This window comes from Tamandua tetradactyla, chromosome 10, assembly GCF_023851605.1.
Source record: "Tamandua tetradactyla isolate mTamTet1 chromosome 10, mTamTet1.pri, whole genome shotgun sequence".
NCBI lineage: Eukaryota > Metazoa > Chordata > Mammalia > Pilosa > Myrmecophagidae > Tamandua > Tamandua tetradactyla.
Genome location: NC_135336.1, coordinates 58527371 through 58551508, shown reverse-complemented (window position 1 = coordinate 58551508; position 24138 = coordinate 58527371). Strand labels below are relative to the sequence as shown.

Genomic DNA, 24138 nt, shown 5'->3' with positions numbered 1-24138 from the left:
GAACAAATGAAGTACATTAACTGGAGTGAGGAGACCAACCTAAAAGAATATCCAGGATTGAAATCCTGATCCTTCAGACTCCAGAACCCATGTTTTTTGTTGCTATTGATAATGTACAGCATACTGTACTCAATGAAATGATCTGGGGCACTGGAAGCATGTAAGTTTAACAACTGCTGTAGAAGGAGATTTGTAAACTTAAAGGACCTAAACTAAAGTAGCATTAAGAAAAGATAGAATGACTGTGAGCAAAAATATAACACAAGTAGAAAGACTGTGAAAGATAAACAGGTTAGAACCAAACAAGTTAGAGGAATGTTAGTTATTAATTGAAAAAACAGGGAATTCATTTTTGCAAGAATATGATTAGTTTTAAGTGGGTTAAGGTGGGGTTTAGGTGAAATTTAAGGAACAAACACAGCTAGAATGAAATGGAGGTGGAGTTTGCGTTTTACTTCTTATATGTTACTTGTAGTTATTTTCTGTCTTGTGCTTTCTATATTGCCTTCTAAGTAGACAAAATGTGTGCCGTCATGTTGGTAATCAAGCTCTTCTTACCTTTAATACCTGTATGTGCTAGGCTCAGAGTACATACTTAGTAAATCACTCTTTTTTTTTAAAAAAAAAATCATTTTCATCAGTTAATAAATTTAGAGTATAATGCTTTGCTTAACTTTTTTGACGTTTTAAAGAATTCTAATTTGCTAAAATGCAATGTCCAGATAGATCACTTATATCTTATGATTTGTCTTTGCCTCAAAACCCATTGTCCTAGATTTGTTCATATAATATAACCTCATCCAGAAATGAAGAACCTATGAAATACTTTAAATGGTCCATAGTTTGTTTACAGGTATTACAGCTTAGTGGTAGAACAGATTATCTTAAACATAAAATTTCAGATTCTAGAGATTTTTGTAGAACTACACTCTTTAATCTTTACTACTTGTGGTATCTTAATACTGAAAATGAAAAATACAAACCATGTCATCTTTTGTAGAAACTCTACAACATAGTTTCTAAATTTGCAAGTGAGAATTAATTAAAGCCAGAGTTCGTTTTGTTTTGCTTTTAAATAAAATCAATATTGGTACATTGAGATTAAAATTTCCATTTTGATCAAATACTAGGTAGAGATATGTAGTACATCAGCATGTGATTGGAATTCATTTGTTACTTCTGCAAAATTACAGCTTCTGCTCTCTTTTTCTCCTAACTTCTGTTAGTCTTGTGCTGGATAGCAGAAGTAACTTGAAGGTTTATATAATACCCACTTACATCCTCTTTATATAAGTCCCAGTCAGGGCACTGTAGAACCAGAGAAAGGGAACTAATGTCTATTTGAATAAACTGTATTTTTGATATTTCTCTTTTTTTCTCATTTACAGGGAGTTGATTTTCATATGGAGTAAACTACAGCTTAAGTCTAATCCTTCAAAACAAGTTTTTGTAGATCAATGCTACCAACTTTTAAGAACAGCAACTAATGTGAGAGTCATATTTCCTTTCATGAAAATCATTAAAGATGAGGTAAATAGGATATATTTATCCAATTTATTTTATTATAAAATTGATGAGAAGAAGGATTTTAAGGCCAAATTCTTCATATTTTTCATCCTCTCCCCTACCCCCCATGTAAACTTTCGGTATACTTCAAAGGATGTATATATATCTAAGCAACAATGACTTCTGAGGCATGATTTTTTAAATGTCTTGCTTTTTGAAACTTAAGCACAAGTTTTTCAAGTATTTATTTGAAATAATTTATAAAATCCCAGTAGCTGTTTTTTAAAAGTCTTGAATTAAGTTTTTCTTGGGCCCCTTTCAAGTGAGTTTAATTGTATATATGCATCTTACATAGACATAAAAATATATACTATATAAAACCTTTTTAACTTTCCCCCCCAAATATTAATGGAACCTTGAATACAAAGACAAGGAAGACAAAGCCACCTAACACTTTGGGTAGCTCTACTTAACTGAATATTTATGTGAGTAACTTAACAATATATTTAATTTTTTATTAGGTATTTATACATTTATCACATTCAGTACATCCCTATTAGATATATGACCATGTAGTGATCATATCAGCATTGTACCTAAAGGTTTGTTTTTTCTATATCCTGTTTATTTTGCTAACTGCATTAACAGCATCATTATTAAATAATGAAATGTCATTTAAATACATTGTCAAAGTTAACTTCTCCCTCCTACCAAAAAATAGGGAGTAAACACAAAACTATGCTATAAAATAGTAATTCTCAACATTTGATATGCATCCGAATCACCTACAGATGTATCTGTATTTTTCCTTTTTTACATGATGCTCAGTTGCACTGAAAGTTGATGATGTTGTTGTACAAAGTTTTCCACATAAGTGAGGTTCAGCTGAATCATAGGGCTTATGTTCACATGTCTGGTCAAATTAAGAAACATTGTAAGACAGCTAATGCAAAGATAAATATTAAAAATGATGCATAATTGTCTATTAAAAATGTTTTTATCTAATGGAATAGATCATTCGGTGTTGTGAAAAAGGCCTAGTTATAGTGCTGAGTTCAGGAGACATAGTTGCCATATCTGAGAAGGCTTCACAGTGGAAGACACTTTAAGTTAGGTTTTGAATGATGGATGAGGATAACACATTTGTAGTTTAGAGAAAACTTTTGCTTGACTTTATTATTTGTTTCTCACAACTTCCCAGTGGCATTAGAGTAGCAGAGAAATACTGGGGAAGTGGGTGGGAGATGAGACTACTGGAGACTGGAGTGGAGGATAGGTGGGGTTAGTAGATCTTTAAGGGACTTCAGTGCTACTCTAAAAGCTGGAATTTCTGCTCATAAATATCCTGGGATCTTTAAAGGATTTCAGGTAAGGAAGTAGCTGTTGCCTTTTATGATGATTCTAAGAATTTTAAACTTTGGCAGCTGGTACATATAATTTCATGAGTCAAGAAATAGAATTCTGGAGCAAGACAGAGAATGAATTTCGTTTTGAATCTGTGGATTCTGAATTTGCTATATATAGAAAATTTAGACAAGCATGAAAAATAGATAATGAGAACTAAAAATATTCCAGGCTGGGGCAGTGCAAAGTGGCTCAGTGGCAGAATTCTTGCCTGCTATGCCAGAGACCTGGGTTCATTTCCTGGAGCCTGCCCATGCCAAATAAATAAATAAATAACACTAAAAAGATTCCAGGCTGGAGATGATTGATTTATAGGGGAAAATAAGTCAATGGACTAGATGTGATAGTATTTATTCTGCAAATATTTATTCAAAGCTTTGCTATGTTCCAAGTTGTTTGCTAACAGAAAATGAGACACTGTCCCTGTCACTTAGGAATCATAGGAGGGCGTGGGGGTAGTGCTACATATACAGATAGTTATAAAATAATATGTAAGTACTTTTTAGAGACAGGAATAAGTTATTCTCAGTGGAAAGAATAGGGAGTGTTTAACTACCCCAGGGTGGGGACTAAAATGAATGAGGAAAAAAACTTTCACAGTAGAATTGACTGTCAAAGAATGTATAGGAGGAGATCAATAGCAACTTACCAACTAGATAAAGTGAGTGTATGATGTGTATAAGTTAAGGTCTCCCTATGGAACTGTAAATAGTTAAGAATGGCTGTACAAGACAATGGACTAAGAGGACGGATGGCTGGAAAGATAGGGTTCCTCTCTAATCTATAATATATATGCAAGTAGTATGATACATATATATATATATATTTTAAAAACAGATTACTATTGTATCTCCTCCCTATCCAACAAGCATTCAATTATTCCAAACCACTTGAGACATTATAGTTTGAACTAAGAAGGATGTACAATATATTCCCCAAATAAAAGCTGATGCAATTGACAATAAAAGTTTCAAAGCCTGAATAATTTTCAGCCAACTTCCACTATACTCATTATTTTGATACCTTGTTAGACCTGGAAAGATTGCAATTACCCTTCTTCATGAGGGCTACACTCCCCCCCTCAAACCAGCTCTTACTTGGATAAATAAGTAAAATTATTTAGTGCATCTTTGTGAAGGAGTTTCCATAAGCACTTCTTTAAAAAAAAAAAATAATTATTTTTTTTACATTGAAACATTGATGTGCTTAATATAATTTAACCCTTCTGCCAGAGAATGAGATTGATACCTATATAAAAACTGCCGTCTTTAAACACCATAAGTCTGTGAAATATTCTGTATGATGGTTTTTATATATTCAAGAGGAGTTAATAATTGTATCTGCTGAGGAAAACTGCACATTTGAAATGCTGTGTTTATTTAGCTTTTTATTTCAGAATTGTATTTTAAAAAGATAAACCCGTTAGTATAATAATTTCATTTTTTAAAAAGGTATTTAGTAGTAATAATTTTCTTTCTATAGGTTGAAGAAGAAGGCTTGCAAATTTGTGTTGAAATATGCGGTTGTGCTCTGCAACTAGACCTTCATGATGATCCCAAAACTAAATGTCTAATTTATAAAACGATTGCACATTTTTTGCCAAATGATTTGGAGATCCTCAGGATTTGTGCACTCTCAATATTTTTTCTAGAGCGTTCCTTAGAAGCTTATCACACTGTTGAACGGCTTTACAAATGTCCAGATGAAGAATATAATGAAGGCACAAGTAGTGTTCAAAATCGTGTTCGTTTTGAATTACTTCCAATTTTGAAAAAGGGATTGTTTTTTGATCCAGAATTTTGGAACTTTGTAATGATTAAGAAAAACTGTATAGCATTACTGAGAGATAAATCAGCAGTTGGATTTTTAAATGAAAGTACACTGGAAAATTCTATAGGTAATCTTAAAAAGATGGAACAGCAAGGTTTAGATGAAGGGCTCCACTCTCTTACTTATCAGAGCATTCGAGAGTTTGATCTCGATGATCTATCTGGAGTGCAGTCTAAAGGTCAAGTTAATACAAAGAAAAACCTCACAGGTCTAAATCCTTCTAAAGTAGATCACAATGTCCCAAGACATCGTTGTGTGCTATGTAACAAAGAATTTCTAGGTGGCCACATTGTAAGGCATGCTCAGGCTCATCAGAAAAAAGGTAGTTTTTCATGTGTAATATGTGGTAGGAAATTTAGAAACAGAGGACTTATGCAGAAACATTTAAAGAATCATGTTAAGAAAATACAGAGACAACAAATTGCTGCTGCTCAACAGGAAGATCAGGAAATTCCTGTTTTGGAAGAAATAAATTGTTCTGATTCTTCCATTTCATTTGAAAATGGAAATTCTGATAATAAGGATTTAGAAGTTGAGACTCTTACTGCTTCCAGTGATAGCAACAAAGAAATCATTGCTGAGCATGTGGTTCAATTCATTGAAATTCCTATAAATGCACCAGAATATGTTGAAAACATTATTGAAAATGGCAGTACTAATACACCAGAATATGTTGAAAACATTATTGAAAATGGCAGTACTAATACACCAGAATATGTTGAAAACATTATTGAAAATGGCAGTACTAATACTCCTTTAAATAATGTCCCAGAGCCTTTACCTGAATGTGACGATGAGGAGGAGGAAGAAGGTAACTATGAGGAAGATGATTATGACTTGAATCAAGAAACATCAATTCTTCATAAAATCAATGGATCTGTGTGTCATGCAAAAGACATATACGCAACAGATCAAGAAGGAAACTTTAAGTGTCCTGCTCTTGGGTGTGTTAGGATATTTAAAAGAATTGGATTTCTAAATAAACATGCAAGGACTGTACATCCAACTGATTTAAATGTGCGACAAACAGTAATGAAGTGGAGCAAAGGGAAATGTGAATTTTGTCAAAGGCAATTTGAAGATTCTCAACATTTTATAGATCACCTCAATAGACACAGCTACCCAAATGTTTACTTTTGTTTGCATTTTAATTGCAGTGAGTCATTTAAACTGCCTTTCCAGCTTGCTCAGCATACAAAAAGTCATAGGATATTTCAAGCTCAGTGTAATTTTCCAGAATGTCATGAGCTTTTTGAAGATCTCCCTCTGCTCTATGAGCATGAAGCGCAGCACTATTTAAGTAAAACACCCGAATCATCTGCAGAACCAAGTAAAGCAATTCTTTGGGATGTTCTTACAGACTCAAACTCTAATCATCAGGAAAAAAACTCATCTAGTAATGAGAAACAGATTATTAGTCTGCCAGTTTCTTCTAACATATCAAGGAAGGATTCTACAAAACCAAAGATGTGTATAGAAAATATGGAAAAGAAAACAGACAATTTAGTTCAGAATGGAAATGAACATTCTGATGATGCTGTTTCAGATATAAGCTTGATAGACCAAAAGATGCCTGACACAGAGCCAAATTCTGAAAATTGTAGTATTAGTGATCAGTTAGTCAACGGACACAGTGAACTAGAGCAGAGACCTTTAGTTTCATCAGATCCTGCTTTGAAAATTGATACAAATAGAACCAGGACAGAAAATGGTTCCATTTTACCGATTGTTGTACCACAAGAACACAATACCCTGCCAGTATCTCAGGCACCTTCCAAACCAAATCTGACAAGTGAACACACTTCATATGGCTTAATTTTAACAAAGCCATATGTCAGACCATTGCCTCCCAGCTACCTTGATGAACAGTACCTTAGAATGCCAAAACGCAGAAAATTTCTGACTGACAGAGTAGATGCCTGTTCTGAACAAGATAATGTTTGTAAAAAATCAGTGAAAAGATTAAGATGTGGCAAATGTCTGACCACCTACTGTAATGCAGAAGCACTTGAAGCTCACCTTGCACAAAAGAAATGTCAGACACTCTTTGGATTTGATTCAGATGATGAAAGTAAGTTTTCTTCCTTTTCAGTAGATATATCTGTAGAAATAGAAAATGCCATAGAATTAACTCTAATAGATCTTTGAGAGTTAAAAAATTAACGTTTATATAACAAATCCTTAATTTTTCTTTTAATCCTTACGATGATTATGAGGGGATATTACTATTTCTGTTTTATAGATCAGGGAACTAGAATGCACAAAAACTAAGTTATTTGCATAAGCACAGACCTATGAGCTTATGAAAGCCAGAACTTGAACACGGTCTTTCATATTTCTTGATCATATTCTTTCTACTGTATTAAGTGTTTTTTATTTTTATATTTTCTAATTCCCCACTTCAAGTGGTAAACAGTCTAGAATAATTATGATGGAAAATGAAGTTTTGCCTCTGTTACAAACACATAAGTAGAAAAGAAGCAGGAAATAATTTTAAAAAGAAAATAATCAGCAATAGATGAGCTTGTCAGGCTACTAATGTCAATATCCTTTGAATGAGGAAGGGTATAAATTAAATAGACATCTGACTTGGAATTCCAGTTGAACATCTATGTTTATTTTAATTAACAAACATGTTCTATTTTACAGGTGCCTGATAAAAATGTTTCAGAAAGATCTATCAAGCAGTAGTGTGAAAAAAGCACTACAAGAAAATACTTCATCAGTTTTTTATTTCCCTGATGGCCTTAATTTTACAGTGGTCTCGGATTACAAAAGATAAGGACAAAGCACATTTTCTAGAATGCACTCACAGAGGAGATGTGCTATTTTCGATTCTTAAATGGTTATTACAAAATTCCCAAAGTACCAGTTATCCAGAAAACCACATTTAAAAAAAATATATGATTAATAGCAGCATGTTCAGTTCCGCTTAGTGAGAAACATGTTTAGATGACTAGACAGAAAGAAAAACCACCTATGGCCTTACAGAAAGGGAAGATTTAACACTCCCCCCACCCCACCTTTTTTTTTAAAGTATGATAAACAACTTTTAAAGTATTCTACAAATAGGATTTTTCTTCTCACGCATAATCAGCTTATGACCTCCCTTCTGGTCAGGTGTGGTTTAAGGAACCATTGCTGTTATGTGGTATAATTTAGAAACTGAGACGTTACCCATTAAAGATTATAATTTGTTTCCAGGTGATTAGACAGGTCAAACAAAGTTCAGTGAATGGTATGTCAGCATTGAAAACTAAAATTCAAAACAAAACAATGTTTTGCTAATAAGCTCTTGATAGAACCTTCCACTTTTTGTGATACAAATTAATTATATTTAAAAGGCATAAGTGTCAGTTAAATAAAGTACCATCAATACTTTAGGGAGAGATAGGGGAAATCTAAGACCATTAAAGGCTTTATAGTTGAAGGAAAACACTGAATTGCAAATTCTTCAATGTGAATAATGGTATAAGCACACTGGGATATTTCTGTTTGTATATAGAATAGTATTAGGGCATTGCTTGATGATTCATAGTAAGGTCCTTTTGATGTTATTGTGAGTTATCTAAGCTCAGTCCTATAAAGATAACTGGCTTTAAAAAATTTATATCAGCTAAGAATCAGGTCAAGAATTGATTGGTTTTATTCATTTAGGAGAGTTAACTACAAAATAAGCCATAACTACTTATGCTTTTTTGTTTGATAATTATGAGTTTAGTATGAATAGTAATTTTATATGTAAACGGAAGTATTTACACACAGATTTGCACGGCAAGAACACAATAAGTGATATACTGATGCATTATTTCCCTGGGTGACTGCTAATTTTCCCAAGGAAGATATTAATCTGTCAGTAAATCGCTAAAACAGTGTTTTAAAATGCCCTCTCAAATTAGATGTTTTCGACTTGTCCAAGAAAGAGGAGCTTAAATGCCTCCTTTTACCTAATACTTTGTTAATCTTAAATGGGAATGAAAAGAACAAAAATACAAAAGCAAATCTTTAAAATGGAGCTACTAATGTAATATCAACTAAATATTCCAGTTATTCCAACTGATTAATTTTTTGTTCAAAGCAAATAATCTCATCAGACCCTAGTATTAATAAGGTTTAGGATATTAAGGCTGCTTGAATAAGGCTACTAAGGAAGTGAGATACTTCTTCTAAGGTAGTAGTCAGGCTTGATTAAATTAGGAATTCCATAACAAAATTTCTCAGTTTTATTAGTTTATTTATCATGGGACACCACTACTATGCAATGATGGTCAGAAGTCCATTCCAATCAAATTTTGGTTTGTTTTGTTATGTAGCCTATATTAGGCTGTGGAATTTGTATTTAAATAATAGATACGTAAACAAAAACTCAATCAGATATTTTAATGCTTTCTTTAGGGTAAAGAACAACAAAACAAGTTGTTTTCCATACTTCTTGATACTAAAAATGTAATAATTGAGTTGTGTTTCAATTCAACCTAAAGGTATACCATGTAATAAAAAGTCTGTTTGGAAACTGACTTATTTGGACAGTGAAGTTTTTTTTCCAAAATATAATTTCTGCTTTTTTTAAAATAAGTTTGTAACCATTAATATAAATCTACCCACAAATTGTTACAGTTTCATTAATTCTGCAGTTCATTCTAAGATGCTTTTAAACATATTCTACTTTTTTAAATTTGTCTTCTAAGGTTAATTTGAGGTTTTATTTCTGCTTTTATGTTGAGAAGAAAACTGTTTCTGAAAGATCAGATTGGTTTATACATAACTAAAGAATGTCTTATAAAATTTTATTTAACCACAGTTTCAACCTCTTTAATATATTTCTCAAATAATCTCTTGGAAAAATGTGTACATTTTACTATCATATGTCTCAGCAAACACAAACTAAATCATTTTGCTTTTATAGGGTACATAAAACTTCCAGCAGTTCTAATTTGGGTTTCAGAAGAAAAGGAAGGTTTCTTCTCATTGCTCTGATTCTCTTATTCTTTGCTTCTTTTATACTCTTCCTATTTTAAGGATGTGCTTATCTTACATGGAACAAGTTTCACACCTGCTTTTAAATAAAAATTCCCTTCAAAAATTAAATATTATCTTTCTGCTATGTTTCAGTAAGGTCAAGAAATAAATCTGAATTTCTGCTGCTCAGACATTATGGAAGTAGTAAAGCAGCATCTCTGTGGGCAAGGACACTGGTACTTTGGGCTTTAGCCATATTCATTTTTTTAAAATCCAACAATTATATAATTTGAATAGATACTTTATAATATTAAACTTGTGGGCTTTTTTCCAAATCACATCAAAGGTTCAGCGTACTCCTTTCATTTTAGTTTAATGCTGTTGTATGGATGAAAAACCTAAAGGGATGACAGTGTTTATTTTTTAATTTATTTGGTACTGTAAACCACCTTTTCAGAATGACTAAATGCTGCATATGCATTTTGGAATTGTTAATATGTGAAAGATATTACAGATTCAGCAAGAAAGAAAATTTGTGCTTCCTTGTTGAAAGTTAAATTATTTTACTTTGCATTTTATAAGAGTACAAATTAAAACTGAGCCATTGAACTGCAATAAATCAACAATAGTGTTTCATTTCAAGAAATTTTTGTACTGTACATAGATTTGTTCAATAAAACATTGTCCTTGTTGGTAATAAAGTGTTCAGTTTTATGTAGCAGAGTGCTTTCAAAAGGAATTAGACTTACTTAAGGTATATATTAGATAAGAAGTTTCTGTCATGTCTTATTATAAGAGAATTGTGTATTTTAGTTCATCTTCGATTGACTTTTTCAAAGAACAGAAAAAATAAGAAAACTAAAAGTTTATATAAAGATACAAAATGGATATTTTTCAACATTATTTAATGTCCATACACAGAAATACTAGATAATCAAATTCTGGTTACAAACGTCATTTCCGGTAAGTGGTTATCTGTGATAATAGGACTTTCTGCAAACAGTAGGTGGATCAGAACACATGTCAAAATTCTCCAAGAACTATACAGCAGATGAATTTCTCTGGTTGGTAATTCCTAGCAACCTTTCATAATGCTTAGTCCCCTATTAAATAGGTATTAAAATAACTACTTTGGGGCAAATGAATATTTTAGAGGATCTAATACCCTAGGCATTCATTAGGGAACTTTCCCCTATTTTGCTCACAAAATATTCAATAAGTGAAACTATCAGAACATGATTTAAAGGTAAAGAGCCTCCCAAGGAATTGAAAGAAAAAAGAAAGGCTGTGAAGACACACTGAAATTTAGAATGTACATGACTATGAAAATTAATTCCTATAAAAGCATTTCCATGGGGAAAATATCTAAGTCAATTAAGAACCTAGCCAAAGATGTCCTTGGGCAGAGAGCTTCTACTTTTCTGTTTCACTAATAAAGGAAACCCCCTACCCTATTTGCTACAATCTGCAAATGGAAAAAAAATATGGGGGCTGCAGTAGATAACAGAACCTCTTTTTATGCTAATACCACTGCAAATTAATGAATAGACATTCTTTGGGTGCTTTGATAAACACTGAGAAAGTTACTGAAGCATTAAAAAGCTGAGATCTAGAGTTTTCAGCCTATGGTGTGTGGTCTTACAATTTTAGGCTATTAAATTTATTCATACCAATAAATGTATTAAAGTATTTAGAGTTATTAGAGTTCTCTAAATTTAAAATTTTCCTTTTCTGAAACTGAGGAATTCTGGGAAGGAATCAAGTATTATTAAGCATGCTTCCAAGATAACCAAATTAAGTTGCTTTTTATGGCATAAGATTCATATTGACTTCAAGAATTAACTGACAACAGGGACAATAGTTTCAAGATTTGAAATAGAGGCAGTCTGATAGTACATGGAACAAAAATTAAAAAATGGGAGAAAGGTTCACGCCATATTTATGAGTGCAGCACAGTGGGGAAGAAATGATTTCTGTTTTTCTAAACTACTGGATACCAGCTACTTTCTATGTGCTCTCTCATTTTTTAAGAACTCAAAGGTACATATGAATAGCACTTTTTAGAGGTCAAAGCTCAAAAAGATTAAATAACAAGTCACTCAGTTAATAAATAAGAGGTTGAATCGTTAAGAAAAATCAAATGTCTGCTAAAACCATGTTTCCATTCAGCCATGCAATACATATGTAGCATCTATTATCCAAATAGGGTCAGATTTTCTGAGGAGCAGTGATCGCAGAAATAAAGGATGAAGTCTACAGACATCTCTGGTTGATGTTTCATTATCCACTAGTGGTAATCACTACTAGCAGTATTTCTTACACTGTGGTCCATGGATCAGCAGAATCAGTATTAACCTGGGAACTTAATATGCTAAATTTGGGCCCTAATCAAGACTTTCTGAGTAATAATCTCTGTGGGCTGAGACCGAGCTGTCTAACAAGTCCTCCAGTTGATTCTGATAACCACTGATCTAAAGCAACAAGATTTTCCTAAAACTCTTCACCCTTAAATTGAGAGCCTCTTCAAACTCTTAGTTTCTAGGATGTTTAAAGGGCATTCCCTTTAGGAAAGGGACCAAATATATGCATTGTTCATTGTAGCAACTTTCATAATGCTTAGTCCCCTATTAAATAGGTATTAAAATAACTATTTTTGGGCAAATTAATATTTTAGAGGATCTAATACCCTAGGCACTCATTAGGGAACTTTCCCCTATTTTGCTCACAAAGTATTCAATAAGTGAAACTATCAGAACATGATTTAATGGAAAAAGTGGGGGAGGGGGGCAATTAGTTGTATTAAAATCCCAGTTTGGCAGCCTAAGCAACTAGGTACACCCGACTGAGTTTAGGTTTCCTATCTCTTAAAGAGGAATAGCTGTTCTTGGAAGGTTCTTGGAAGGGTGTGGTGCTGAGCCCTCCTATTACAGTGCTGCTACATTTATCATCATGTTGTGGCTCCAATCCTGTCTTTGACTCTAGCCATAGTTAAAACCCCAGTTGTTCTCATCAGTGCTGTTTTATACAATGCTGTCTTATACCATGCCGTTTTCATGACTGCTCCCTTTACTTTGTAATTCTTCACTCTGTTCCCTCCCCTATGCTCCCTCTTTGATTTAATCCTTGGGCATCACACTTTCTCCACAACGCTTTAAACTCCTGATATCCCTCCTGTAACCTACTTCTCCCAGTCTTCCTCCTCTCAGTAAATGGCACCTCCATACTCCTGAGTTGCCCAAACCAAAAATTTGTAGTTATTCCTGACCCTTTATCATGTTCTCAACTGTTAACATAGATCAAGCCAACATCTTTCACTTGGATTACTGCAGTAATTTACTTGGACTCCCTGCTTCCACTCTTGCCCCCCACCCCCATCACCACTACCATCCTTTAGTATGTCCTTCAAACCAACAGCTAAAGTGATCCTGTTTAAAACAAGTCATCTTAAAAATACTCCCATGCTTTACAACTCATTTATTCAACAAATATTTATCACAAAACCTAGTAGGCCCAATATGGAGGCACTATGTTAAGTTCCACACCAGCAAACCAAAAGCCTAACCTACTTTTTGCCTGGCTTGACTAGAAAACAAAACAAAACTTAAATACAGACGATCAGCTATCACCAGCTACCTTCCTCATTCCTAAGCAATCACCTGCTCCCCAACTTTGTAAGAACACCCCTAAGTAAAATGGAAACTTAACGTCAGCCAATCAGAACATCTCTTCACTGGCTTCTGCATTCGCCCCGCGTGAACTTCTTTCCACCCTCTGAGGGAGCTTCCTTCTACTTTTGGAAGGGGATGCTGCTCAAATCATGCTTAATAAAGCTGTGAAATCCTAAACTGCATGAAAAGTTTTCATCATTGTTTACCCACTAAGTGCTAGGCTCAGTAACAGGCAATAAAAAAGAAGCAGAGCAAATCCTTCACAGAGCTCACATTCTATTGAGGGATGGCAAACAACATATACAGTATCAGCACTATGGAGAAAAAGTAAAACGTGTAGGGCATTTATAGGCAGGCATGGTTGTTGTTGGTGATTTTAAATAAGATGACAAGGTGACGAGCAGAGACATGAATGAAGTCAGGGAAAGAGTTATTCAGATACCTGAGGGGAAAATATGCCAGGCAGAACATCAAGAGCAATGGCTTTGATAAGTTCAAGGAACAAAAGCAAGGGAACCAATGTGATTAGACTAGAGTCAAGGACTGAGAGAGTAAGTCCAAGAGGTAAAAGATAAAAGCCAAAAGTCTTTGCAATGGTCTAGAAGGGTTTAGATCTGCCCTGTACAATACAAAAACCACTAGCCACGTGTAACTATTTAAATGTGTTTAAAATTTAAGTAAAATTAAAAATTCAGATCCTCAGTAGCACTAGCTACTAGTGCTCAGTAACATGTAGTTAATGGTTGCCGTATCTGACATATAGAAATTTTTATCATCTTAGCACTTTTGGGCATGTATGCTTTAAATCAGTGGTTATGGGGTGCAAGGGTAGCCCATGTACTCCCTCTCCCCCCCAACCCCCCACCCCCGCAAAAAAAAAAAAAAAATTCAACAAAAGGTGCTGCAGTAACCAGATAGTCATATGGAAAAAGAATGAAATGTGACTCCCACCATACAGGATACAAAAAAAAAAAAAAAAACCCCACAATTTAAATCAGTGGTTCTCAATGGGGGTAATCCCCTCCCTCCCCACTTACAGGGAAATTTGGCTTTGTCCAGAGACATGTTTGATTGCTACCACTAGGGGGAGGAGGGGCTACTAATATCTAGTGGGTAGCCAGGCCTGCTCTTGAACATTCTACATGCATGGAGCAGCCCCCTTAACAAAGAATTATCTAGCTCAAAATGACATAGTGCTGTGGTTGAGAAACCATGCTCCAGATCAGTCTTGATTGCAAATCTAACTTCATTGCTCACTGCCCCCTTCTTGCTCAAGCTGTTCTAGCTAGCTGGTCTGTTACCTCCATGCCAAGCACAATCCCTCTTTCCTCAGGACTGCAACTTTGTTGCTTCTTCCTTAATACTCTTCCTCAGTGATTCACTCTCTCACAACTTTCTTCATATCATTCCTTCAACGTCACTTATAAGAGAAACCTTTCCTGAGAACCTGTATAAGACAGCAGTATCTCCTGGATTCCACTCCTGATTTATTTTTCTCCAGAGCATCTCCCAGCACATGTCTCCTCTCAGTAGAATGCACACTCCAAAGCGCAGGGTCTTTTGACCATCCTCTGCAAAAAGAACGGTGCCTGGCAAGTAGTAGGTGTTTAATAAAAATATATAGCTTTTTAAAATAAGGGAATTAATGAAGGAAAGACAAAGTTGGGAATGTCTTGCATGTGGTACTACACCAGCATATATGAGCACTTATCATTGTCTTGTCATTGATTTACTTGGAACACAAAAACTCCTTCAAGGAGGGGTCTGTGCCATTTGCTTGAACGTACAATATCTAGCACAGTTGGCACTCATGAATACTTACTGAAAAATGTGAAATAGTATCTGTTGAGTAAGTGGCACCTCAGATAACATCCACTGGCAAATTAGGTTATCCATGTTTTGGATGTGTTTCTAAAAGACTTTATTTATAGTATATTTTATGATTGGCATTTAGCTGGTTAAATACAAAATGTTAAATTTGCTCACCTGGATATGTAGTTATGTACATTTCACCTACTAAATATCAATACCCTAATTAAATGTTAAATCTAAAATATGACTAAAATGAAGGAGATAAAGGCAAGTGACAATGTTTCTAAGTCTGAATCCTCAGCTGGGCTTGGTCCAGCGGAGCATAACTGTTTCCCCCACATGAATGTGGGCTGTCATACTAACAGCAATAATAACATTACTGAGCTCTTTCTAGGCAACACGGTTCCTTCACCACCCCCCATCCCCACCCCTGACCCACAACAGCCTTATGAGGTTAGATCCATTTCGAGATAGGAAACTGAAGGACTAAAAGGTAAGCATTTACCTGTGGTAATAATAAATAAAAGAAGGAGAAAACCCCGGCAACCTGGCTTCCCGAGCCCCTAACCTTAAGTTGCGCACGATACCGGCTCTCCGAAGGCCAAAACCCGCGAAAATGCTGAAAAACGCAACGCCGGCGTGTCTGGGAGGAATTTCAGCTGGGTAGGCGTGGGCAAGGATAGATGACTATCTTTACAAAAACACAAAAACTTTTATAGTATAATATTAAGCAGACTAATTACATATTTTTAAAAAAACTAAACACTACGTAATTTAAGAATATCAAACTACCACCCCCACGCCTCACGCCCTTCAAAAGTAGCCGCAGAGGATATTCAAGCACTCCCGGGGGCTGGACTCACCGGCGGGTGAGAGCTGCCTCCATTGGCCGGCCCCAGGGCATGACGGGAGCTCGCCGTGCGTCTGTATCGCCGTTCTCTTTCCAGGTACCTGCGCAGCCTTCCAAGGCCCTATTTTAGAGGAGAAGCTCCTGAAGACTTTAGTCATCCTCTTTCTGAAGCCAGCGTCCCTGCGAAAGGCAGATGTTCTCGATATGAACACGGCGCTTCCCCAAAAAGGAGATTAGTGGGATCCGCTCAGTCAAGTCTGTCGGGCCACCCCGGAACGACAAGTCGGAGTACCGCGTTCCCTTACTGACCTCTTTGTCGATCACTTCCGCCCAGGGGTCTGGAATACCGGAGGCCCTTCGGCAGCGAACACCAAAGAAGGCACTTCCGGCGAGTGTTGCCTAGGCGCCGGCCTCCTGGGCTGGAGGGGCGACGTTATTGGCGTCCTCCTCTTCCCCTTATTTTGAGGTCGAGATGCCGGGGCTCAGCCAGCCAGAGATGGAGGGCTGTCGCAATATGCTCGGCCTCCTGGACAACGACGAGATCATGGCCCTATGCGACACTATCACCAACCGCCTGGTGCAGCCTGAGGACCGCCAAGGTAGGGTCGGACCTTTCTGTCGGTGGCGGCCGCCAGTCCCCAGGCCTCATTCTTACCCCGACTGTATTCCGGTGAAATCTTCGGAAATTTTGGGTTCTGCCAATGCAACGCCAACTCGGGCGGGCCGCGGTGCAGGGTCTTTGGGAGGTGGTACTGACGACGGTGCTTCCAAGTTTTATTTATTGAATGTTATGGACGAACACTTGTTTTAAGGATTCTAGCTAATTCATTTTTGAAAATTTACAGAAAACTCAGGGGTTTTTCCCCTGTTCACCTTTGGATTGGCTTAAAAGTGTCAGATGTTGCTCAGACTTCCTTTCCTTCAGGAGATATACAGGAGACTCCTTGGTAAAACAGGCTCTGTAATAAAATAACAAGCAGTTTGATTCCATGTCTCCTTTTGTTCCAAATTTTTTTTAGAGTATTTTATGCCCTAGAAATACATTACTATAGAACTAAGTAGGCATTCCGGTAGAGTCCAAGAGTTAAGTCATAAAAATGTAGAAGAAAAGCTTAAATGTTTCATTTTGTGTATCACATGGCTAGTTTTATTTTTAAATTGCTAAATTTTACTTTAAAATTTAGTAATTCCAGTATTAGTATATGACTTAAGTACCTTCAAAAGATTCTGCCTTTCAAAACTTTTTCCTACTTTTAACTTGAATGTTGAGCATTTAAAAGAAATTGCTATCAATTTAGACTGTAAATAGTTTTAGAAGTGGTTCTTCAGCATTTATGTATTTTTACATGCTAATCACAATCATGGTGAGTGAATTTAAAATTGTAACAGAGAAAAATGCTAGATACTTTTATAGTGAACCTAAAAGTAAATAAAGAAAAACCAAACTTCCCTGTGCAAAGATGTTTAAATGATTTGAAGAGACATTCTTAGAGAAGAAAAATATAGCCAAAAAAACTGCTCAGTCTTTTTAGAAAGCAGGAATAGGAAACCAAAGCACACAGGGTGTCTTTTCCCATGTACCAGATTGACAAAATATTAAAAGTATAAAATTCATGTGTTGGTGATCAGGTGAAATAACTCTTTGATAACTGCTGGCAGGCAGTATGTCAATTAAAACTACCACTTTGGAAAACAATTTAGACATTCTCTTCAAATGTTGAAGATTTGCTTACTTTACTCCTAGGCTAACTGTAGTTGTGCCTATGAATCCTTTAAAGATCCTAATAAATTGCAGATTCTGATTTGGTAGTTTTGGGGTGGACCCGGAGATTCTGCATTTCTTACAAGCTCTCAGGTGATGTTCATGCTTCTTTCCTCTCCATTCGCTGGAAGTCTTGATTGAGAGCTTACAAAGGAAGTGTTTTAATAGGACACACAGGAAAAAGATTTGTTAAAGAAGAATAAATACATTGTGCTATGTTCATGTGATGCTATTGTGCAGCAGTGTAAATGAAGTAACCAGGGCTATATATATCCACATAGAAAAATCTCAAAAATAGCATTAAGTGAAAAGCTGATTGCAACATACTAGATCTTGAAGAATTCAATTTATAAAATATTCAAAAGATAGTAAACTAAATATATTGTTTAGCACTAGATATTTATATGGTGTAATAGTGAAGAAAAATAAGGGAATGAGAAACACGTAGAATAGTAGCTACCTGCAAAGTGAGTGAGAAGTGTAATAGCATGAGGAAGGGGTGAAATGGAAACCTCAAAAATACTAGTAATGTCCTATGTCTTAAGCCAGGTGGTGAGTATATTGCCATTTTGTATGCCTCACTTGTGTTAAAAAATGTTCTTTGGTCTATGTTTAATATAGCATTTAAAAAAAAAAAAAGGAGAATACTAGTCTGGTTCTGCCACATCATAGAAGTGTGATTGTTGACACCTCACTTATCCTCAACTTTCAGTATCTGTAGGAAATTTCTTGTACACCTAAAATATTGTAATCTTACTTAGTTTTTGGTGTTTATGTGAATTTGGTCCTGTTGTCCTTATTAGGAAAGAATCATTTTTCTGGCTCAGATTTTTTCTTAAAACACGGTTCTTTAAAAGAAAATTCTAAGATTTCATTTTCTTTGGAGAAGTAAAAGGAAGAGGGAATTTCGGGTAGGGAAATTTAAAGCATGAAGAAATTGTAAAAAATTTGACAGCCCACCTCTTGGTGTTTTAAAATAACTGTCTCATGGAAAAGCAGAAGTACTGTTATAGAAGTTTAGAAATGTTATTTGATAGCGTTTCTGCTGAGCTTTGACAAGGTTTCTGCTGACCTTTAAGGTATTTATGAGTGACTCATGATTTTCTATTAATCTTCACTATTTTCTTCTAGATGCCATTCATGCAATATTAGTTTACAGTCAAAGTGTTGAAGAACTTTTGAAGCGTAAAAAAGTCCACCGAGAAGTCATATTTAAGTACTTGGCAGCTCAAGGGGTTATTATACCTCCAGCTACTGAAAAACACAATCTTATTCAGTATGCAAAAGATTATTGGAAAAAGCAATCAAAACTGAAATTGAAAGAATCACCAGAGTCAGTTACAAAGACAGAAGATATTCAACTCTTTCAACAAGTAAATAGATCTTTTAGTTATATCCTGAACCATTGTTCTGTGTGAAACTCATTAGATAATACCAGGTCCTAGGGAACATGGTAAATAGTATTTTACTGATGTTTTATAATTACAGCTTTACTTCTTTTCTTTTGCATTCTTCTAAAAGAAGAAACAGTAGTGAAGTATTAAGATACAAGATACTTCTGACATTTAATAATGTATATAAAATATTCTGTTGAATGTGAGGAAGTAAAATGTTTTTGTTTTTCCTCATTCTCGTCAAATGAGGACTGTTGGATTTTTAGAAAGTGTAAATAATCTGCAGGATCAATTTAATTTTAATTTAGGCTCTATTTTTTTGTAATTTTTTGCACTTCAGAAGAATGCTATTTTGAACACTTTCTCATCTTTAATAATTTCTTTGGTATAAAACTGTAAATATTCCATGAAAGAAGCTATCAATTTTTACTTATGACTTTTAACTAGAAAAAATGCTATTGTAATTTCCTGTAGTTGACATTGGCTGTTTTCTTTTTTCATTGTGTCTCCACTGCACATTTTAGATGTTCAGTGAATACTTGAATGCTGATTGAATGCACCATTCCGTAATTTTCAGATTTTTAAACTACATACCACATGGCTTTCAATTAATGAGGTTTTTACAGTAAGAGAGCTTTGCTTCCACAGTAGGAAAGGATCCTCAATGGACTTTCATTCTTGATGTACTTAAGAGCATAGCGTTGACTTTGAAATCATATCGATGTAGCTTCAAGTTAGGATCTGCTATGTACTAAGTATATGACTAGGCAAGTAACTTGACCCTTCTGAGGCTTGGTTTCCTCATCTATAAAATGGGCATGGTGACAATATCTCTGTCAAAAGGCTTATGAAAATAGCAGAAAATAGCACTTGAAGTACCAAGCACAATGCCTGGTATAGTCATTAGCAGATGCTCAGTTAATCAGTGAGGAATTGTGCTTTGGACTTTATGGATGAGTAAGATCCAGCCTATCAAGTATAATTTTGGAATAACATTTCCTTTGAAAAGAAAGAAATAATAGTATAAAGCTGACCTCAGTCATAAAAAATAATCTATTTCAAAAACATTAGAGAATCATTTAGAGACAGTGGAAGTGCTTATTTATTATCAGCTTTATTGAAGTATAATTTATATGCAATAAACAGCACCCATTTAATGTGTAGTTTGATGAGTTTTGACAGATATATGCATATGTGAAATCATTGCCACAATCGAGAAAATGGTTCTATAAATCATTCTTGACCGTCAGTGCTGATATTTTAAGAGAATTTGTTAAACCTTACTTTCTTAACGAAATTTTCATCTGTTACACTGGGAAATTCTAAAACTATTTTTCTTTTTCTGAAAAAAAGTTTTTACTCTGCATAATGAGTTTAATGGGGTAACACCCAGTTTTAATTCCCTAAATAACTTAGTTATGAAATATGCTAGATATAAAAATAGAGCTAACTTTGGTTTTGTTTATATTTTGTTTTAATCAGCAGGAGAAAGAAGATAAAAAAGCTGAAAAAATTGATTTTCATCGATTAGGAGAAGAATTCTGTCATTGGTTCTTTGAACTTCTTAATTCCCAGAATCCTTTTCTGGGACCGCCTCAAGATGAATGGGGGCCACAGCACTTCTGGCATGATGTCAAACTTAGATTTTATTACAATACATCAGAACAAAATGTGATAGACTACCATGGAGCAGAAATTGTGAGCCTTCGTTTACTGTCACTAGTGAAAGAAGAATTTCTTTTTCTCAGCCCCAATCTAGATTCTCATGGATTGAAGTGTGCTTCTTCTCCCCATGGGTTAGTTATGGTTGGAGTTGCTGGGACTGTCCACCGAGGGAACACTTGTTTGGGAATTTTTGAGCAGATTTTTGGACTCATCCGCTGCCCTTTTGTGGAGAATACCTGGAAAATCAAATTTATCAACCTGAGAATTATTGGAGAGGGTTCCCTTGCTCCTGGAGCATTACAGAAACCGTCCATTACATTTGAGCCAAGTGATCTCGAGGCCTTTTGTAATGTAATCAGTTTATGTGGTACCAATGAAATAGGATTTAATGGAAAGCAGACATTGGATAGTGGAACTGGAGACCAAGGTTTATGTAGTGGAAATGAGGCATTGTTGAACAAAAGAGAACTGAGTTTACCTCTAAAGCACTGAGCACCATACGTCATCCTAAAAAATCTTCTATACAGAAACTTCCAAATTCTACATCAGTAATGTCTAAGTGATTTCAGGTGTGAAGACAGACATTTTGTTTGAAAATACCTGTCTTGACTGCAGACTGCCTCTTAAGTGTTTCTTCCCTGTTTCTACCCAATTTGAGGCAAATGTTCTGAAAGTTTAATGCAATTCATCAACAATAAATCCCACTTTAGGTGTAATAGCTAATGGTGTGCCTTAGAAACCAGCTAATGTTTTTATTTTACTTAGCGATATTATATCTGTACTTTGCAGATGGGAAATAATAGTGTTCTTGTTCCTCTCGAGTTTCTTATTTACTTTTATCTCAATCTGGATAATTGGATGTTTTACAAATGTATCTCACGATATTGTTTAAAAAAAGATTAAATATTGTAGAGTTGCTTAATGTGAACTCAAAGTTCTCATTTTAGAAGACTTGAATGACATTCTTAATGCAAAAAATCCAATCATTTTAGCAGATGGAAAAAATTTACCTTTTCTCTAAATAATTTAACTTTTTTTTCAGTTATGTGCTGTAGTTCAAGCTAAATATCTTATATAACATTTTCTGAACTATTTTGGGCAATGATAAATACTACCACTAAAACAGACCTTATTCTGATTTAGATTTCAGTTAGCAGCTCAAAAAGAACATACTGTTGAAATGTTTTAAAATTTATGCCAGTTCCTAACTTTTAAATCAGTTACTGTTCTTCCTCTTGATTGATCTTAGAAGAGGTGACAAAAAGCCCACAAATTTATGTGTACATACATAAATACATATACACCTACATCATAATTTTAAAAGTTATTTGTTTTTCCAACCTCTAACTTGTGTGTTATGAGGTTTGAGTTACAAGGTTGAGCTGTCAGATTAATTACATAGTGACATTAAAGTTTAAATTCCTCATCACCCAACAACTATTTGCTGATCCTGAGTTTAGTTAGTAATTTTAATTTATAAAATTGCTATTTGAAAAAAAATTTAATTGGAAAATTGTGATGATGTACTTTATGTGTTTTACCTTTAACTCTGCTCATGGTCAAAAAAATAACTGATAAGAATGTTGGAAGCAGGAGGAGAAAACTGGTTTTCTTTTTTTGTTTTTACTACGATTCCACTTTTGAGGAGTGCAAATCGATATGTCCTAAAATAACTTAATAAAGAAGGGAGATGCCTGTTGCCTGCTACAAGAATAGTGTAATTGTTTAGATTTAATTTACAGCTGTCTTACTCTTAACGTTTTAGGCAATTAACCAAAATAAAGCATATTTTACTACTGCTAGTTACACTATCAGTGTGATATAATTAGATGAAAAGAAAACAACAATTTGCAAAATGATTACCTCATACTTTGTGAGGAATATTTTCAGTTCACGAGTCAATCAGTCCCTATCCTATAGTTCTTGAGTTTTGAAAAATTAGTAACTAAAGCCAAATCATTTTCTTCCTTAAGTTTGAAGTGTCTGTATAAAGTATAATAGATAAGTATCCTAAGAATAAAATCAGAAGCTATTTCCATCTTTTAATTTTTTTGTTCTACTGGTGTCAGATACTCGGAAATATTGCATATGGTGTGTATGGGCAAGGATTGCCTCCAGTCTCTTCAGTATTGAATTTTTGGATTTGTATAAAACCTAAGTAAGGCTACAGATTCTGCCCATAGTTTTAGCCAGCCTTAAAAATTTGAACGTTTCCTTGTAGCCTAAGCTTAAGGATTGAGTCTATGTTTTATGTGAAACCCCCAGTGGGGCACACAAAAAGAGGCCTGATGTTTGAGTGAATGGGTGAAAGGAGTGAGCAAAAGATTACTTAAGTGAAAAGGGCTTTTATGCCTCTATAGGTTATCTTCAGTTCTTATTAGTGGCAGTTTTTTGGTCATGTAGTCTATTTGAATTTTGTGATCCACAGAAAGTTTTAGGCCCCCAAATAACTCAGATTTGGGAGAACTGCACTACATTTTAAAAGCCCAGGGCTAGCTCAGCATGTATTGAGAGTGCTAAGACTACCTAACAAATAAAGGAGAAGCATATGAAGAAATCCTGTTCAGAGGAAGAAGATTTGGACAAATTGAAATCCATTCGTGAATCTTGAAGCTTGATACTTGGTCAGGTCTTTGAGGAGAACAAGAAGCACACCTGATACTGCGGAGATTGAACTTCGTATTTACTATAATTCATTTCTCTGTGTCAGGTGATGGCAAGACACCTGCTTTAGTTCTTTCTTTTTTTATCCCCAGCTGGTATTTGAAAAATCTGTAGAGTCTAGTTGTAAAGAATAATACAACCTTCTACACTTAATTCATAAAAATGGGGTGGTCAAAGTAGGGAAGCACCTGGGCTTAATTTGTTGTAGACTGATGTGTTGTAGTCTAATAAAAAGGCATACATCATGAATTTGATAATTTAAATAACTTTCTTTTATTTAAAGAAAAAAATCTTGGAATATTCTATCAGCATCTAGAATGCCTAATAACATGCTTTGGTTCATGTGTCTTATTAACTAAAATACCAAACTATAGGAAAAAGCCACCTTTAGTTTATTAAATCAACTGGCAGATGGCAAACACTGTTAACAAGACAGGAAAATGTTACTGGATTTTCAGAAAGGTAACATTTTTATGCTAGAGAAAGCCTGGTTACCTAGGCCCAGTAAGAAATTTTAATAATACCAGACAGCTTTAAACATCAGGCTAAGGCAGAGGGGTTCATAGGAATGAATAAAAAACCATACCTAAACATTTTCTTCAGCATCTCTATTTTCACCAATTT

The 24138-nt window shown here is 34.8% G+C and overlaps 2 protein-coding genes and 1 long non-coding RNA gene across 7 annotated transcripts in view; 2 read left to right on the top strand and 1 right to left on the bottom strand.

Moving 5' to 3' along the window:
• The window catches only part of ZNF654 (zinc finger protein 654), a 96480-nt gene extending 86035 nt beyond the window's left edge, over positions 1–10445 (top strand). For 3 of the 4 annotated variants that reach the window (XM_077118685.1, XM_077118689.1, XM_077118688.1), the window contains 2 exons: positions 1389–1530; positions 4393–7383. In XM_077118685.1, coding sequence (XP_076974800.1) covers positions 1389–1530; positions 4393–6888 — 2638 coding nt within the window. In that variant the 3' untranslated portion in view covers positions 6889–7383. The other variant, XM_077118686.1, reaches the window with a different exon arrangement.
• Positions 1–16562, bottom strand: part of LOC143648512 (uncharacterized) — a 45804-nt gene extending 29242 nt beyond the window's left edge. The window contains exons 1-2 of the long non-coding RNA XR_013158586.1: positions 16043–16562; positions 6760–6841 (exon numbers count right to left, since the gene is read on the bottom strand). This is a non-coding gene — a long non-coding RNA (uncharacterized LOC143648512). The remainder of the gene's footprint in view (positions 1–6759; positions 6842–16042) is intronic.
• On the top strand, positions 16101–21589 carry C10H3orf38 (chromosome 10 C3orf38 homolog). 2 transcript variants are annotated; one of them, XM_077118691.1, is made up of 3 exons: positions 16101–16628; positions 18923–19164; positions 20671–21589. In XM_077118691.1, exons 1-3 carry the CDS (start codon positions 16502–16504, stop codon positions 21340–21342), a joined length of 1041 nt encoding a protein of 346 aa, XP_076974806.1. In that variant the 5' UTR covers positions 16101–16501; the 3' UTR covers positions 21343–21589. The 2 variants fall into 2 exon arrangements, with proteins under 2 accessions (XP_076974806.1, XP_076974805.1); XM_077118690.1 differs by having other exon boundaries at positions 16102–16628; positions 20668–21589.
• Positions 21590–24138: the final 2549 nt, after the last annotated feature.